At 36.8% G+C, this 18,490-nt stretch overlaps 2 protein-coding genes across 2 annotated transcripts; both read right to left on the bottom strand.

Annotated features, from left to right (window-relative positions):
- Positions 1–7,922: 7,922 nt before the first annotated feature.
- LOC122137650 (cyclin-dependent kinase 5 activator 1-like) lies at positions 7,923–9,789 on the bottom strand. The gene has a single exon (XM_042725600.1). It carries the CDS (start codon positions 9,466–9,468, stop codon positions 8,542–8,544), a length of 927 nt encoding a protein of 308 aa, XP_042581534.1. The 5' UTR covers positions 9,469–9,789; the 3' UTR covers positions 7,923–8,541.
- Positions 9,790–10,353: 564 nt separating this feature from the next.
- Positions 10,354–16,620, bottom strand: wnt6a (wingless-type MMTV integration site family, member 6a). Its single transcript, XM_019072694.2, has 4 exons — positions 15,558–16,620; positions 14,826–15,046; positions 13,675–14,000; positions 10,354–12,060 (listed from the first exon to the last, which is right to left on the bottom strand). Exons 1-4 carry the CDS (start codon positions 15,629–15,631, stop codon positions 11,599–11,601), a joined length of 1,083 nt encoding a protein of 360 aa, XP_018928239.1. The 5' UTR covers positions 15,632–16,620; the 3' UTR covers positions 10,354–11,598.
- Between the last annotated feature and the right edge of the window lie 1,870 nt (positions 16,621–18,490).

Below are 18,490 nucleotides of genomic sequence, written 5' to 3'. Positions count from 1 at the left end.
AAGCTTCCATTTGATTTTCACTGAATTAGGTTAAATAAGAAAATTAAGAAGAATTAAGGAGAATATGAAAATGTAGTCAGCACGCATGACTGAAACACAGCTACAGCGCCTTTATAACAGCACAACACAACACAATCGGTTACAAAGGGCTAGCAAATGTAGTATTTTGATTAGCGAGGCGCATTCAAATATTATGAGATAGCAGGTTGGCAGCACACAAAATGATCATTAAGCGCCATCTGCTGGTTGTTTTCATACATACAGTAGGTGCAGACCACAGTTTATCAATAATTTAAAAACGTTTCTAACATTTTTATTTGTTTAACAATTTGTATTTTGTTTAAAAGTCGTTGAAATGATTCAGAAAAATTGATACAAAAATTGATACAACAAATACAGTATCTAGGCAGACAACGAACTATATAGTTAAGCATATCTCGTAATTACCAACATATAAAAAAACCTCATAATATTAAAATAAAAATGTCTAGCTATGCAAAAGGTTATGACTGCGACGTCATAACTTACTTTGCATTTCTGTTTGTATTATATTATGAATTATATTATATGAATTTTTAAATTAGAACGAACTTATATACTTTAAATTAAATTAATAATTAAATCGCAAATCTTCCATGTTGCCACATGATGGCGTCATTGCTCTTTGCATCGAAACGTTCTGTTGTCACACAGTTTAGGTTGTTAGAAAGATGAAAATACTTTTTATTATTATTATTATTATTATTATTATTATTATTATTATTATTACAAGTTTACACTTGGTATACACTTAATTCATCAGTCATGAAACAAGTTCATTTCGGCTACAACCAGCTCAGGAGAAGACAATAGTATCATTATTTAGCTCAGTAGTGTCATTATCCAACCTAACTAAAATTAGTTCAAATTTTGTTCTAAATTTTGTTCTCCAACAGTGCCAGTGCAGTTGAACGGATTTAGAGAAATTTAGCATAACAAAACTTGCCCAGCAATAGATCCTTTACAGTGAATGGGTGCTATCAGAATGAGAGTTTTAACAGCTGAGAAAAACATTACAATAATCCACAAGTAATCCTAAGGATTCCAATGCATCAATTAGCTTCTTGTTAAGTAGAAAGCTGTGTTTGTAATGAACAAATCCATCATTATGACATTCAAATTGTTGCTGTATACATAAAATTGCATTCACCACTGAAAAAAATAATTTTGTCTCATCAGAAGAGAAATCTGCAGAGATCAAGTGCCGCTGAAAAGTAAAATCAGTTCTAAACAAATATGTTAATGGATTTGATGTGGGGAGGAAGCACTGTTATGGGATTATGGATGGTTTAAAGTAAAAACACCTTAATGATGGATTTATTTGTTTGTTTGTTTGTTTGTTTGTATAAACACAGCTTTTCACTTCATAAGACATTAACTGATGGATGAGCGTTGTGTGGATTTCTTGTGAGATTACTCGTAATTCTGATTCTGATGGCACCCATTCACTGCAGAAGATCTATTGGTGAGCAAGTGATGTAATGATGTAAGGCTACATTTTATAGAATCTGTTCAGATGAAGAAAGAAACTCATCTACATCTTGGATGGCCTAAGTAAATTTTCAGCACATTTTAATTTTTTGGGAACTATTCCTTTAAATTGATAACTGAATGTCCAAATTTAATAGAAAAAGCACATGACTGATTCTAATAAATTCTACTAGACATTCTATTGTGACTTAAATGGGTGAAATGCTTCCAAGGATGCTGATGCAGACTCATCAACCTGGTTAACACAAAATGACGCCTCTGCACTTTAAAGAACTAACACTGCACCTGTTGCTATGCTAATTATACCAGCCATTACACAAGTCTCTTCATCAGGAGAGTTTAATCAGCTGTAAACAACTCAAATCACCCTCTTACCACCAACCTATCATGCCTACCGCCCACCACCCCCAAAAACATACTCCAGAGCCTATTTTCCTCTCTGCTGTACAGCCATCATTATACTGTCCCCATTCATGTTCTCATGTTCCGTTCTTTTCTATTCTGTGCTCTGAACAGTACTAGACGTTCCTTCTTCTTCCTGCTCCTTCCCAGCTGCCTGTATCTTTCACTCTTTTTTCTCACTCTGCTGTTACTGCCACTGCTGGCTACCATGGCAACACTCAGGCAATGGTGTTCTAGAAGGCAGAGGTGCTGATGACCCCACATGAATCATTCCTTGTTATGATTGTGTCAGTCTGTCATTCACTTTTCTGTCAGATACCAAATAACAGTAAACAATGGAGCGATTTATACTGGTGTTTTAATTTACAGATTAAACTTATCATTATAGATAAAATTATCATATATATGTATTTACTTAGGTTTTCTTGATTTTTTCACACACAATTTTATTATTATTATTTATTATTAATATTATTATTACTATTATTATTATCATTATTATTTAGAAAAATCATGTTAAAATTTGAGTATCAAATATGATAAATCAGGCTTTTGAGGAACATTTATATGTACCTCTCTACCATCATATCCTTTTTGGACCATATTTTGAGGATATATATATATATCCTCAAAATATGGTCCAAAATGGATATGATGGTATGAAAGACCTGTTTTTCATATTATAATCTTTATGGTACAGCTACACTCTTACTTAACCATGTAAAGTCTGACATTTGAAATCTAATTTTAAATGAAGCATTTTATTGAAACTTTAGACAAAATTTATTTATTAAAAAATATTTGTAAAAAGTTTGTATATGTGTATCATATACAAAAACAGTTTGTTGCAAATTGCAATTGAATTTACTTATTTTTTTCAAAATTGTTGTTATATATAAATATATATAATAGTTTTATGATCAAAGCTCTGTAGTATTTATTGTATGGGTCAAACACATGTAATGCAAAACAGTGTTAACTGAGAGAGGTACATATAAATGTTCCTCAAAAGCCTGATTTATCATATTTGATACTCAAATTTTAACATGATTTTTCTAAATAATAATGATAATAATAATAGTAATAATAATAATAATAATAAATAATAATAATAAAATTGTGTGTGAAAAAATCAAGAAAACCTAAGCTCATCATTGAATTTTTATTATTTATGTATTTATTTATTTATTTATTTTAAAAAAGTTTTTAGAAAAGATTTCACAATAAATGAATGAATGAATGAATAATTGAACGAATGAATGAATGAATGAATGAATGAATGAATGAATGAATGAATGAAAGAATTAATAAATAAATCTGTACCACAACACAAAGAAAGATATTTTAAAAATTATACTAATAGATCTTTTACTTTCTTAAACGATCAGTAGGGCATGTAATAGATTGTGTTAAGATTTTTCAGTGAAGTTTTGATCATGTTGATAATTTAGAGGCATTAGAGAGTCTTTAGAGGGTTAAAGACCTTACAAAACCTTCTGATAAGCTTAACTGCACTGAAAACATACACACGTAACCTGCTGCTCTATTCTGCCCTGACTTGCCCTGTACATACAAGCTGAATCCTGAAGATGCTGAGTGAGCTTATGTTCGGGGCTTATATAATCATATCTCTCAGCTCTGAGACTTTATTCATAATTGCGCCAGGTGGGTGGAAGAAGCCTAATTCCCATTGAGTCTCACTGTGGAGCACTGGGAATGTTCTGAGGGGTTCTGAAAGGCCACGAGGAGGAGTAAAACACATGAATATTGTCACTTGCCATGAAGGGAAAGGGACATATTGGGGTAAAGCTGGTGCAGAGGTTTTTAATGTAAAAAAAGGTGCAGTGTTGGATCAGAGCTGAGGCAAAATGGTCCTTTGGTTTAACTGATATTATCAATGTTACTACAGTACATATAATAAAAAAATCCAAAGTAACTGATCTTTAATAATAACTATTGTTTCAAATCAGTCTTCTCATTCAGTCCTTATCTTCATTTATGTTTGTATGAAATCATCAAAGCTGCATTGATGACTCCCCCTCTTTTACATTATCTAACCATTGTGTAGGCGAGTTGTTTTTGTTGGAAGTCCTTGGCAAAGTTTCACAAATGTTGTGTCAGGGGACAAAAATTACTGTTCAAAAGAAAGGAGTTTGAATAATATTAATAACGTTGCCTCATTGTTTATTTCGCACGAGTGCTTGTGTCATAAGTTTTTTTTTTGTGAGGAAAAATGGCAAAAGAACTCAGCTCATACATACATACATACATACATACACACATACACACACACACACACACACACACACATATATATATATATATATATAGGTATATTTATATATATATATATATATATATATATATATATATATATACTGTATGTATGTATGTATGTATATATATATATATATGTATGTATGTATGTATATGACCCTGGACCACAAAACCAGTCTTAAATTGCTGAGGTTTATTTCTAACAACAGCCAGAAATACATTGTATGGGTCAAAATTATTGATTTTTCTTTTATAGATATTTTGTAAGTTTCCTACCGTAAATATATCAAAACTTAATTTTTGTAGTAATATGCATTGCAAAGATTTTAATTGAGGACAACTTTAAAGGTGATTTTCATAGTATTTTGGATTTTTTTGCACCCTCTGATTCCAGATTTTCAAATAGTTGTATCTCGGCAAAATATTGTCCGATCCTAACAAAGCACACATCAATGGAAAGCTTATTTATTCAGCTTTTAGTTGTTGTATAAATCTCAGTTTTGAAAAATGATGATTAATTATAAATCTTATGACTGGTTTTGTGGTCCAGGGTCTCACACACACACAAATATATATATAAATATCATGTAATGACATATTTTTTTTAGGTTTGTTCTCTTCATTTTCAAAACTGTTTATGTCTTGGCCCACATGTTATTTTCATACTAGATGTGGATTATGTCTTCCACTTTTAGCTGAGTGTCTCAGAGGGGCTAAATGCATGTACAGGGAGAATAGAGTAATCTCATAGCCAAGATTAGCCCATACCAATATAGCCTGCAGTACAGAAAGACATAAGCCCCCTCCTGAAAAAGGTGTGAGGTACAAAGTTGCTAATGCTGTGCTGATGACCTAGAAAAAGATATTAACTGATATTTAACTGGGATGATACATTATATGTCAGCCTCGAGAGGGCAACTTCACAGGATCAACTGTGTTATGTGAATTCATTAGGATGTCAGTGTGTTTGTATCTGAACTTTTCATGTTTGTCTGTGCTTTGACAGAAAAGAGAGTGAAATTAACCCTGACCTCTTTACAAAATGACATCAACAGGAACATTCTGCTTGCAGTTTTTTTTTTTTTTTTTTTTTTTTTTTTACCTGAAATCATTTGTTATGCTTGAGAAGTTATCATTGCATCATTTGACTTTGTTGAGGACATGAGCCCACATGTGTCCTGCCTGCTGTTGGACAAAGAATTTGAACAGCAAACTGCTGCGTTTACCAATTAATGTGTGTTTAGTTTGAAAATGTATGCAGAATGTTTGTTCAATAAATAAATAAATAAATGTTTAGCTTAATAAAATGTCCAGAAATTCTCTGTCAAAAACTGTAGCAAAAGTAATAACTTATAGTAATAAAATTTTTATTTGCTTAAATGTTTACTTACTGTAATTAAAATGTTTTATTTCATTTTTGAAAGGGCAAATTCAGGTAAATTTAGGCACCTTTTACCAGTGAGATGACTGCAGAAAAAAACACAATTACACTAATTTAACCCTATTTATTAGATATTGTTTAAAGCAAAAAAAAGGGAGTTATCTTGTGTCCAATTGAGTTGATAAGGAGCAATTTGTACCTTTAGCCTATTATTCAGTTATCTGCCAAAAACTGTAGCAATAGTACAACATAGTTTACAGGTAAGAAGCCTGGGCCTTCATGTATTTGTGTTTCAGTGGAAACATGAAAGGTTGGAAGTGAATCTCTGTCCAGTGAATCTCCCTCTCTCTCTTGTTGTCTTTCTCGCCCATACCTTCTGAATTCATTAGTATTCAGGCTTCTTTATAATGGCATTCTCTAGCGACTAATCCCACATTCCCACCAAAGGTTTGACAGTCATCTCTGGCAAAAATAGAAAGGAAACAGTGTTAAATATTAATTGTCGGCTTCATCCTTTCTGTGGTCCCTGGATCTCGCTTCCCGCTGCTGGCGTTTCCACGGCAACCGCATTCCTACGGCTGCATCCGTCCGTGGTTGCTACGGCTCCTACAGACAGCAGTATACACTTACATAAACCGCTTACTTAACAAGAATGATTTTCACATTGAAGGTTCATTCAGGAATAATGCTGCCTAATTCATGCTTGCTGGTGCATTTCTTCATTGTAAATGGCTTAAGGGCTATACCAGCCCATTAACACTCACATCTGCAGCCTCACTGCTTCACTGTCAAGAGGAAGGGCATTTATGCACATCAATACTGATAGGTGAGATGTTATACGTTTACATGCACTATATTGGTAATAAGTGATCTCTAGGGCGTCCGGTTTTCATATTTAGAGACAGTTGTTGTACGAGATACCCATATTCGCGTTTCTTAGCCCACGCTCGATCCGGATCAGACCCTTTTACTAATATAGCCGTTGTCATAGAGACAGAGCGGAATGCGCCCGCAGAATTCCTATGGCCCGGTTCTGCAGCCTTCCGTCACAATGACACTTCTATCAGACTGCACCAAAATCCAGCCAATCAAATGTTCGAGCTCCCGAACCACGTGTTTTATTCACAAATTCTGGGGTTCTCTCGTTTCAAACCAGCTGCTTCTTATTCGCTCAATGACTCATGCACCCTCTGAGGCAATTTTTACACTGAAGACGTTTCTCTTGAGGACTAGGCTACCTGTACCGATAAGAGAAAGTAAAAAGTAGCCTATGCCAGTGCCCTGTGTCCAGCGGTGTCAGCATTTAAAAAAAAAAAAAAAAAAAAAAAAAAGTTTTGTAAAATATAAGCTAAAAATAGTATATTATACAGAGAACATTTTATAGACATTTTTTAAATTATAGCCTATAATAGTATATAGCTAATAAGTATGTATTAAATATTAAAATGTTTTAAAACTCACTACATAAATGCAAATAAATAGATAGTGTTAAATGTATATTTAAATCCCGATTTTATATGATTCTTTTACAAAACTGATCATTTGATTACTGAGATAATCAAGTCGTACCTGACATCTGGAAATCTAATGTTTTATAGAATATTGATTTTTAATTTACTGTAACCTCTGAAACGTGATATGTTAGAGTCGTGTCGAGGTTTGTAAGATAATCGACCAAGTTCAAGGTCCCCCCATATTTAGTCACGGACTTAGTTTCCATAGATACAAAACACATATCTATGTGGACCTATTAAGGAAAGTAACGCAGGAACTGAAGGCGAGTTTCAGCACCACGGCTAGCAACCAGCTATGAGTAAAAAAGAAGCCGATACATATTTATACATAGAACATAGTCACGAACGATTGATTAAATGTAGGTGTCTGTTGTCCGAAATGAACATAAAACGATTTTGCACAGCTAGACATAAAGTGAAAAGCCTCCGGTGAATCCATGCACTGGATTTATTTTGTTACTGCGCCGCTTATCCAACTGATTATCTTCAAGCATGCGGTCATTTGCCTGCACAGGAATGACGTAGACACTATCCCTGGGCTACACTGTTGCTTGTTCTCACGCATTCAAATTTTACCAGTGGTCGAGTTTTGTTAAAATATGGAAGAGTAAACGCAAATCATTTTCAATTAAATCAAACTAGCCAGATTTTCTGTCCGCATGCAGTATTATGCCAGCGCCAGCCAATGTCAGCAAAACCTTGATCATTTATGCCTAGATGAAAAACGCAGCAAAAAGGACACTTCAATCACGAACCGATGCATCGACTGTCCCCTTTTCATCATCAAAACAATAAAGAAGCGGCAGAGAGTCTGGGGATATTTGTATTCATATATTTTCAAATATACAATATAAAACATTACGTTTTATACTATGACAATTGGCACATATGACTGTAGAGAATCGTTTTGTTGTAAAACAGTACATTCAACGTTCAGATAGATAGTATCAGGCGCCACAGGAGACAAGCGGAGAGTGTCTGTTGCAGGCCAGCACCCTGGACAGCTCAGCGTCGGTGACAACATCGTTTCTGAAACTAATAGAAAAATAAGACCCCAACACTGATGCACAAGCTAATAATTTACATCTCGCACTTTAGCTCGGCACCAGATAGCGTTATTTTCTTCTTCTTCTCCAAAAACCACAATGATGATACGAGTAGAATATTTTAAGCATGCATTAAGTGAACTATGAAGAAACCCCAGACCGCGCTCGTAACATTCACTGGGTTATGAAGGTTGTATTTTACACATGTATTAACGTAAACCCCCTCTCATGGAGGTGAGGCGAAATCCCCCTGTCCGTTTCCAATAAACCAGCAATAGAGTGAAACACTCTTCACACCTTCAGCAGTCGGGCCTTACATTCATTTCACCCTTGAAGGAAGGGTGTGGAGAGGTATCAGAGAGCTTCTCTCTCCCTTTGACACGAGCCAAACTTAGCGGTCCAGGTTATTATTCCATCTTCCGTTCGTATCGCTCGAGCCACCCTCGTTCTTGAGGTCTTGAAAAACCTCGGTGAAGAAATGCGGGTCGGAGTTGATCTGCAGCATTTTGGCACTCATTTTGTCAATGATCCGCAGGGAGCGCTCCCAGAACACCTCCTTGTTGGTCTCCACCAGGAAGGGCTTGAGCGGGTACGAGATCTCGTTGCCCATGTAAGAGTAAGCCAGGTACAGGCAGGTGAGAAAGGTGGCCTGCAGCTCGTACTCGCTGGAAATATCTTCGGTCACCGCCTCCCGGCAGAGCAGGTAGACGAACACCAAGTTTGCGGGAGTGATGAAACCCTGGTCTTGCCAGCCTTGGATGAGCAGCGACCGGTCGACGTTTCGGAACCACAGGATGATCTCATTTGGACTCAGCTCTTTGAGTTTGTAGCACCTCCTGCACATGAACTCGCTCAGGCAGCGAAGGAGCTCTCCAGTGGAGGCTTGCACGATGACTCGTCTTGGCGAGATGATGGAGCGGCTGCTCGGTTGCCGCTGGACCGAGAGGAGCTGCTTTCCGTTCTGGGATGCATTCTGACTTTGACTGGATCGAAGGCTTTTATCCGGTACTGTAGGGACTGGCACTGCGAGTGGCCCAGGCTTCGTCTTGCGCTCGGAGCCTGACTGAGATTTCTTAAGATTTTCGCTGTTCAGCTGGTCAACGCGGTTAGTGATCTGAGAAACGGGTGGGTTCGGGTTCACTTTCTTGGCACTCTTCTTCTTGGCCGAGGCAGCGACTAACCGCTTCCACGTCAGAGCCGATATCAGCACCGAATGGCGCTTGAGACTCTTCTCCGTCTTGCCGCTAGCTCCATCCGTCTTCTCATCCAGAATCCCTCCTTTTCTGGACGTGGGAGAAATCGAGAGCACTGTGCCCATCTTTTCCACTGACGACCAACACCCACCGGCCCTTCGGAATGCGCTGTGTCGACTTTCGTCCCGTTCAGTGCCTCGGGGAGGTGCGACTTCAGAGTCACAGGTTCACGTCCATTTATGTTTCGCGTGACCACCGGGTATACAGTGGGGGAAACAGCTGTTGAGTTGATTAGGATAGCGTACCTATGTAATAATCGATGCTCGCCTCGGTCACTCGCGCGCGCTCCACCACTCCTTCTGCATCCCACTGCGTGCGCAGCCTCAGACAGCGGGAGCAATGGGCAGGACTTGTAATGTGTAGCTGGGCAAAAAAACTAAAGGTACAGACCTGTAAACCAGGATAAGCCTCCTCTGTCTGCCAATCCTGACGCGACGTGAACCGACTGATGTATGCTTTCCCCAACCAGAGAATCTTGAAAAACATTTGCCCACATATTATATGAGCGTGTATATGGGTTAGACAGTCTCTTTCAGATTTCTATTTTTATTCAAGTGGTTCAGAGAGTATTTGTGGATCTTTTCCCAACAATGGAAGTGTATCTCATAATTACAGCTGTTCAACATGTCAGCAATCAAGGGAACATACTAGATCTCTCTGACAAACACATGCAGACACACAGTCAATTCCCAAAATGTCTCACAGCTGCTTCGAATTTGTAAATAAAACAAAGATTATTGGAGTTTTACAGGAAAAATGTTAGTCTTTCTAATTTGGTGTTACTTGCTGTTTGTAATTAATTGTGAAAATTACTAGCAATTTCTGAGTGAAAACACCAACTGATTTTTTTAGTGTAGAAAACACAAGTAAAGATAAATATTGGCAATAAGTGGACAAATAGATAAAAAAAAATATATATGTATTTGTAATTTAATTTCACACTGTTGCTTCAAAAAATCATTTATTTAGATCATTCATACTTTTTAAATCGGTATACACACCATGACACAAATATGGTCTTTTAAACCCTAGTGGTGCAGGTGCATTGCTTACAGTAGCCTCAGACACTTTTGCAGCATTGAAGAGCCATGTTTATGCTCCACCTTGTGGACATTCATTTAAAGACAAGCATAAGACGTAAGACACTGGCATTGTGAAAAAGCCCACTATCATGTTGTTGTTATACACTGTAAAAACAGGTAAACCTGCAATTGTTACCTTAAAGAAATATTTCATTCTTTTCCTGAAACACGTTCCTTTTCTTTTATTGTGATGTAACATTTTAATTTTGGTTTGATATACATAGTTGGTTGTGTGTAAACATGGAGACAATATATCCTATGTATCCTCTTTTTGTGTGACTCATACATCTCTGATGTTTTTGAACATGGTTTTTGCTTGGTAAATATAATTTTTAAACATTTAAGCCCTCGTTCAATCTATTTCTATATGAATTTGTGAAAATATTTTAGAACATCAAATATTGCCACATGAAGAACATTTTTAGGTTACCATTTTTCCAGTGTATAGCCTACTACTTGTTACAAATATATGCAGTTAATAAAATGCATGTGCAGGTGCAGAAGAAAAAAGCTGGAAGGTGTAAAACAATGGACAAATGTTTCATAATTAGACCAACAAATGTTCTAAATCAGTCAGGTACTGACTGCATCTTTAGGTCTGCGAGGCAGCTGTCAGTCAGGGGTTCAGCACCTTGGACAGTACTGACATTGGATCATTTTCAGATACCAAGGAAAAATAAAAGCTTTAAGTCCTACACAGTGTTGGCAGGTCTACTTATAAACGACTTTGGGCTTGCCTTTTCAAGCAGTTGCTTATAGGTTTAGGCAGTCAAGGGATGTGTTTTTTTTTTTTTTAACCAAAAACCAGGGTTAGCTTATTTTGGGCTTGTTTTCCCAGACCAGGTCTCTAAATTTAGGCTTGTTTTTGTTTAGACCAGGTCGCTTATTTCTCTAGCAAAACCTGGCAACACTGCTCCCACCTGACTTGCTGACTTGATATTGCTCAGTCTTGTGGACCATCAAAAAATTCATGTGAGCAAGAGGATTATAAGCACCTGTTTTCACAAGTCTTCATTCTGCATAGAATATGCACAGGAAAGAAAACTTATGCCCTTCCAGTTCAAACACAACTACTACAGATGCAATTCTGTTTTTTAACTCCTTGAGTGGACTTCACAAGCAAAGGCTGACGTCCTTTCTTACAGAACATCTTTGGCACTGAACCTCACAGCACCAGTGAAACCGACACTGACAGTTTTCCTCATATTCCAGTGTGTAATCTGCAAATCCTTTACCGCAGCACAGGCTATCACATCCTCCATTCCCTGTCTCTGTGCTGTTACACACACGACCCTGTGTGCCTTCTGTACCCGTCCTTTGATTGGTCTGACAGAAATCAGGTGACTCATCTGAATAGATAAGAACATTAACATCCAGGGGAGGGGTATCTGGATCGATGGGGACAAGTGATTTACCATCATTCCCACCCATCACGCGGATGGCCTTATGGAAGCTCTGCATGAGGTAGTCACCAACCTGACGGAAGAGAGGCATCTTCCTCCAGCAGCTGCGAAGAGTGCAGGAACCAGAAAGGCCATGACATTTACACTCGGTCCGCATTTGTATCCGTATGGCCTGTATGCACATAAAACAAGAGATAATTAAGAAAAAAAGATGACATCTGCTCTTTTTCTTCAACTGTTTCTTCATCTGTCCTGCATTTCATCCAGTCTTTTAAATTAAGAGCAAATTTCAGATGTAAAGCAGCTCTACAAAAAGACAATAGTCATTATTTAGCTCAATTTAGCTATAAAAAAAGTGAAACAAGTCATTTATTTAAAGTGACAAAATTATGACTTGACACCAGATTGTTGATGTGCAGAACACATACTGGCTACTTTTACTGGCTGTAGAAATTATGAAATTATATATTTTTTTCAATTATTATTATTATTATTTATTTATTTATTTTGTTGTTGTTAGCACATAACATTTCATATGATTTATTTTTTATTTTTTTAAAGACATCACAATCAATGTTAAGGTCTTTCAGAGTTGTCTTTATTTATATTAAGTAAACTAGACAAATTACTAACAACATTTTGAAAAAGTAATAAAAGTGATAAAGATTAGCTAACTTCTCCACATTCTCCACATACAGGTAGAGTACATTGACTACTATGAAAATTCATGAGTGTGTATTTTTAAAGGCTATATTATTATGATGAAACTAAATAAATAAATAAATATATAATATAAACAATTGTAATAAAAAACTCTGTGAAGTACACTGAAATTCCTAATTTTCCCAAATCTACATTTCTATAAGAATCTCAGACTGCTACTATATACAAACTTTAGCAACCACGAATTAGCCATTAGCCAAGAAATACGAGGCAAACTTTACATCAGGTTGCATGATACACCATTATGTGGCTGTGACAAGTGAAGTCTTTAAGTGAGTTATTTAGTGACTCATTCGATCCATTCAAAACACTAATTCATTCAGGAACAAAACTGTGTTTATGTGTGGTGCGTGGCGCCACTTTTTGATTCTGTTTTGACTTGTTGTGGAACTATTTTTGTTGGCAGGATCAAAAATAGACAAAATATATGGGAATCTGGGAATACTGTGTCTAAAATGTAAGTGACTCAATATATTAACCCATTGTTCATTAAACAGTTGTGCAAAAGCAATATTAAACTAACTTGGTTTGAATTCCACGCGGCATCTTGCCAGTGGCTGAATAATACTCAGTTGATTTCCAGAACATCAGCACTCTTGCTTGTGTAATATTGCTTAGATAAATTTGCAATTTTATTTGTCTACATAAATGTAAGAATGAAAAGAGAAATGGTGGAAGTGTTTGTATTCAGTGAATCACTGCAGTTAGCAACAGAAAAGCCAGTAGCTGAATGGACCACTGATGTCCTCACAGACTGTGATGACGCATATCCGCAATAAGTAACACAGTTAATTTAGAAATAAAATATTTTCATTTAAGGTAAGAGATTAGACTACAAAAAAGATTAAAGAGCAATCACTGCAGATGTTGAAGGAGTGATGTAGATTTTACATTGTTTCTCTTTCTGACTGCTGTCCATATCTCTCTATAGATTTTTTTCCTCTTTTGGAGGTATATTTTTTTTCTTTTGCTATTGCTATTGCAAAAGTTATATTTACTACAATGTCTCATGTAAAATGCTATCCTTCTGTGTTCCAAGCCAAACCCAGAAATGTAAACATACCTGTCTTCCTGCCTCGTTGTTGTGCAGGTCAATAAGGGTCCTGATGTCACTCTTGCCTTTTCGCTGTCTGGTGTCCATGAACTGACGAGACTTCTCGTAGCCAAAGTCCACATCATCTCCACAGCCCCCCCATTCCCAGCGCCCATCTTGGACAGGTGAAGCCTGGATGAGTACCTCCTCTGCCGGGAAGTCGTGGTAAGTTTCAGAGGAACTCTGAAGGGTCACACAGCCGCACTGTGGCAGCGCTCCCTGGCTGCAGGCTTGTGTTACTGCATGCAGCACCCCAGCAGCTGTGATAGCATACACAAATGCAGTTTCCCGGATATCTAGAGAACAGTTAAAAAACAGGGAAAAATCTACAGTTTGTCTAAATACAAAACCTTATATTTTGTCTCATGATCATCTGAAAAAGTGCATTGTTTCATGTGGATCATCTCATGGTATGTGTTTGATGATCTTTCTCTAAACTCTTGTTTCAGGACAACACCCCACCTCACTTCCAAGATCACTAAAGGAATTGCCACATTAACAATAACTCATTTAGCAGATTCACATTCCTCACACATCTCCGTTGTCTAGACCTGCCTCAATACATGCTGACCTGCCAAAAGAGCATTTTTCCCCTTAGTGTAAAGGATTCCTCCAAGACACACTCACTCTTGGTATCAGATTAACATGTACACAAGTCTAACTTATAAATTGCTGTACTTTGGTAATTGGAATGTCATGTTTGGATTAAAAAAAGGTGCAACCGTAACAAATGAAATATTTTTATTGGCAAGACGCCTCATCTCAGGCTCATTTAGACACATGCACTATAAGGTAAGCTGACCTACTAACGAAATAATAAGCTCTACTGCTTTTTTTCCTTCACTTATGTTATGTCAAGTAACTATTTTCATGGTGAAATTGATACAATCATGCCCTCTAATGGTCATACAGCTAACTACATGGTGTTAATGAAGGCCTTCATTAAAGAGATAGTTCATTTAAAAATTAAAATTCTGTCATCATTCACTCACTCAAGTTTTGCTGAACAAGGTCATTGTTAATCTAAGTGTTAGAAGGCTGACAGCATTCATTTCATCCTCAATGAAAATCAACTGAGTTTATAAGTAAAAGTCATGAGGAGCTTTTGTATTGTTCCTCACCTTGTTGCAGGATCTTGGCCAGGTTTCTGCCCTGACTGGTGCAATTCCATCGACGACTGTGGAACTGATGTTGGCATTCTCGCATTCCCAACCGGGCACCTTTTGCCACTTCTTGAATTATCTCAGGCTGAGACTGGCACATGTCAGCATGTCTGCCTACCAATGTTCTAGTTCTACGGCAGATACTATTGGGATCCATCACTAAAGGGTTGCCATCCACCCTGGTGCAAAAAGAAATAGGTATATTCAAGTGAATAGTATACACTTCAAAACAAAGACACACTCACACACAGACAGTGGGTTCAGTCTGATAGTACCTGAGTGCTTTCTCCAAATAAGAAAAGTTAGAAATAAATGAAAGTTTTTTTTCTTTCTTTCTTTTTTCTTTTATTTTCATAGTGGGGAATTTTCAGGAAATCTACAAAAACGTGATTCTAAACTCTTGCTTGCTTTATCCCTTTTCTCTCTTCCATCCTCCTTTCATCCTTTAAGCCTTGACCCTCCCTCTTAAAGTTATTTGCTATTAACAAACCAGTTTTTTCACATCTTTTATTGCCTCTTGTTATTTAAAAAGGCCTGTTGAACCTGAATGCAAAGTCATAAATTCCTGCGTTTGTTGGTGTAATTCTAATTGCCTCAAAACAAATTTTTTAGAAGCAATGCTGCATTAGTTTTCAGAGAACTATATTTGAGCAGCTCAACAACAAGAATATTAATATAGCCGCAGCTTACCTTCGTTGCAGAGGTGTGAGGGTCGTTTCGAGGATAATAAGGAACAAGAGGACGTTCTTCTGCATAGAGAGCATCTTCCAGGGATTTACATCCACAAACGGGTCAAATCTACCTGAAACTGTCCCACCTATGTGTCCGTGTTTGGTCGGCGAGTCTTTGTACTGGCATCATACCCAGCAGTAATTAAGAACAGCATGAAAACGTTTTAAATGCACTGCCGAGACGCGATTAAAAGTGCGTGGAGATCCTATGATGCGCAAAAAAAGAGATGCGCGAAGACAAATGAATCATCGCTGCTTTTAACTCAGTCCAAAATTCCAATATTCCACTTCTGTAGTCAGACCAAAAAACTTGCATCAAATAAACATGTTTTCCGAGAGCGTTCACTGAGTAAACCCGTGCGACTCACTTCTGAACAGCGAGTCTATCGTATCTTATTAACATCTTATTGGCACGCGCGCATTCCACCTCTGTTGACGTAGCGTCAGAAAAATCCCTGTCAAGTCAAAAAGTTCAGGAGTTTGTAAACAAACGGTGCAGAAACCCTACATGACACTCGTTTAGCTGATGTAAACCCGCACAGCCCTTATTTGTTTTGGAAACAGAAATGATTCCCCGTGGATTAATGTCAACCAGAAAACTTGTCTCGTTTTGTTTTCGTTTTATTTCTCGTTTTCATTAGGCCTTAGATTTAAATTAGTGTTATGATGTCCAGCTGTCGTTTTTGATATGTTTTTCATAAAGTGTTCTCTTGCCTGTGTTGACCTTGGCAGTCCTCTTGGCCCTACAGCTATATCGGTATCCTGTGTTATCAGCCAAAATTTGTCTGTTAGAACATTTTCAAGCCAAACAGAATGAATTTCAAATGTCCATGCCAAACCTTCTCATCAAATTTCAGGAGCAGGGAAAAACTTAAATTGACTTGTTGATTTATCATCATCTTGTTTAGAATATCAAACTTTGATACAACTTGTAAGATCTCTATTATTTCTCTCAGGGCAATCTTTGGATGCATTGGGAAGCCTTTTATGGCCATTGATATTTTCTTGCATCTTTCTCTTTTTTTTTTTTTTTTTTTTTTTTTTTTTGCAAGATGACAACATAGCAATTAGTTTTAGTGCTTGAGTTCATCAGTTGGCAGATGGTTAGTTTGATGATAGATGACACACAATATGGAAAGGGATACTTCATTTTAAAAATTCATAGTTATACTAAAAAGGAATTCCTAGAATTGCTGATATATTTCTAAACCATATTTATCACTTAATTATTAAATATTGATACAGAATTTCTAAATTGAAAGAGGAAGTTTTAGAAACAAAAACCCAGAAAGGAAAAACAAAAACTTGATGTCCATGCATGCAATCTCCAAAACGCTTGCTGTATGCTGAGCTAGTGTCTCTGGGTGAAAATCAAACATATCTGGGAATTTAAATTGAATGTAGTTAAATGAATAGTTCACCCAAAAAAATTTAACTCACTCTCAGGTCATCCAAGATGTAGATTATTATTTTTATTATTATTTTTATTTTTTTAATCTGATCAGATTTGGAGAAATTTAGCAGTACATGATTTGGTCAGCAATGGATCCTCTGCAGTGAATGGGTGTTGTCAAAATAAGATTTCAAACAGCTGATGAAAACCACATAGGACAAGCAATATTATGAATATTTTAGCTGAAAGTTATGGTTTGAAGTTAAAAGCGTCTTAAAAAACGTTACTTACAAACATGTGGCTTTTTTGATTCACAAGATGTTAATGGATGGACTGGAGTCATGTGGATTACTTGTGAATTAATGTGATGGTCTTATCAGTTATTTGAACTCTCATTCTGATGGCACCCATTCACTGCAGCAAGTGATGTAATGCTAAATTTCTCCAGATCAGTTCCAATGAAGAAACAAACTCATCTAAATCTTGGATGGCCTGAGGGTGAGCAATGTTTCAGCAACTTTTTATTTTTTGAATGAACTATTCCTTTAAGAGGTATTATTTGACAAAACAAATAAAAATAGGTTTACAATGATCTATTTTCTAATTTTGAACATAAAATACACTGCCAGTGAAACATGCTAGAGGTGATGCATCAGTGGCATTTGTTTGTACATTTCTTGTTTATGATATTCATATGCATTTACACTAAATTACTTTCACTTCAAATTAAGTACAGCCTATAATCTTCTGTACTAAATATAAAGGTAATTGGACACAGTTTGCTCTGGGTAAGGATCAGGACGGAAACCCATAATAAAAGGCTCAATGTCAATATGGCTTTTCAGAGTCCTGCAAATAACACTGGGTGCGTTGAAGAGGCAGAAGCCTCTATGATCATGTGATCCGGGCTTTCCGAGGGAGGTGGCGGCATAGTGACATTATTTAGTAAACTCTGCCATACATTCCTTGCGTTTATCCCAGAGACAGCAAACAGCCTCAGTGTTCAGATGAAAACTGTGAGCTGTGAATGAACAATGCCTGGCTCAGGGCCCCATACACTGTGATGGCTTACTGTGAATACCACAACTGTGGGCCTGGACAATCATCTCCATCCACTCGGAAAGGTCTTTGACCTTCAAATCTATCCCTATAATTTTATTCATTGTGCTTTTTTTGGTTGAACAAGTGGATATTTGGGGGGAAAAGAATAAAACAGTATCATGAATCTTTGGTGTAATATAGTTTTTCAGTTGGTCCGCTGCAACTCACAGTGGAATCTCATGCCTCATGTCATTTATCTTGTAGAATAATATGGAAAATGAAAGAAAGCTCTTGTAAATCATTTCAAGTTTTTTCCTCAACATGCATCTGCGTTCATATAATGCATTAAAAAAATATTGCAAAGCATAGATGCATTTCTACAAATGGCCCTCAAAAAGCACATCTTCTAAATGTAGTGGGGCCATTTGAGGGCACTCAATCTAACGAATCCCTGCCAC

The sequence above is a fragment of the Cyprinus carpio genome, chromosome B6 (assembly GCF_018340385.1).
Source record: "Cyprinus carpio isolate SPL01 chromosome B6, ASM1834038v1, whole genome shotgun sequence".
Taxonomy (NCBI): domain Eukaryota; kingdom Metazoa; phylum Chordata; class Actinopteri; order Cypriniformes; family Cyprinidae; genus Cyprinus; species Cyprinus carpio.
Note: the sequence above shows the minus strand (reverse complement) of the source record. Positions and strands in the feature narration are given on the sequence as shown.

Coding starts and splice junctions, on each gene's coding strand:
- wnt6a (XM_019072694.2), bottom strand. CDS start 15,631: ATGCTCTCTATGCAGAAGAACGTCCTCTTGTTCCTTATTATCCTCGAA. Junction 15,047..15,557: donor CTCACACCTCTGCAACGAAG/GTAAGCTGCGGC, acceptor TTTTTGCACCAG/GGTGGATGGCAACCCTTTAG. Junction 14,001..14,825: donor GGCCAAGATCCTGCAACAAG/GTGAGGAACAAT, acceptor ACTGTTCTCTAG/ATATCCGGGAAACTGCATTT.
- LOC122137650 (XM_042725600.1), bottom strand. CDS start 9,468: ATGGGCACAGTGCTCTCGATTTCTCCCACGTCCAGAAAAGGAGGGATT.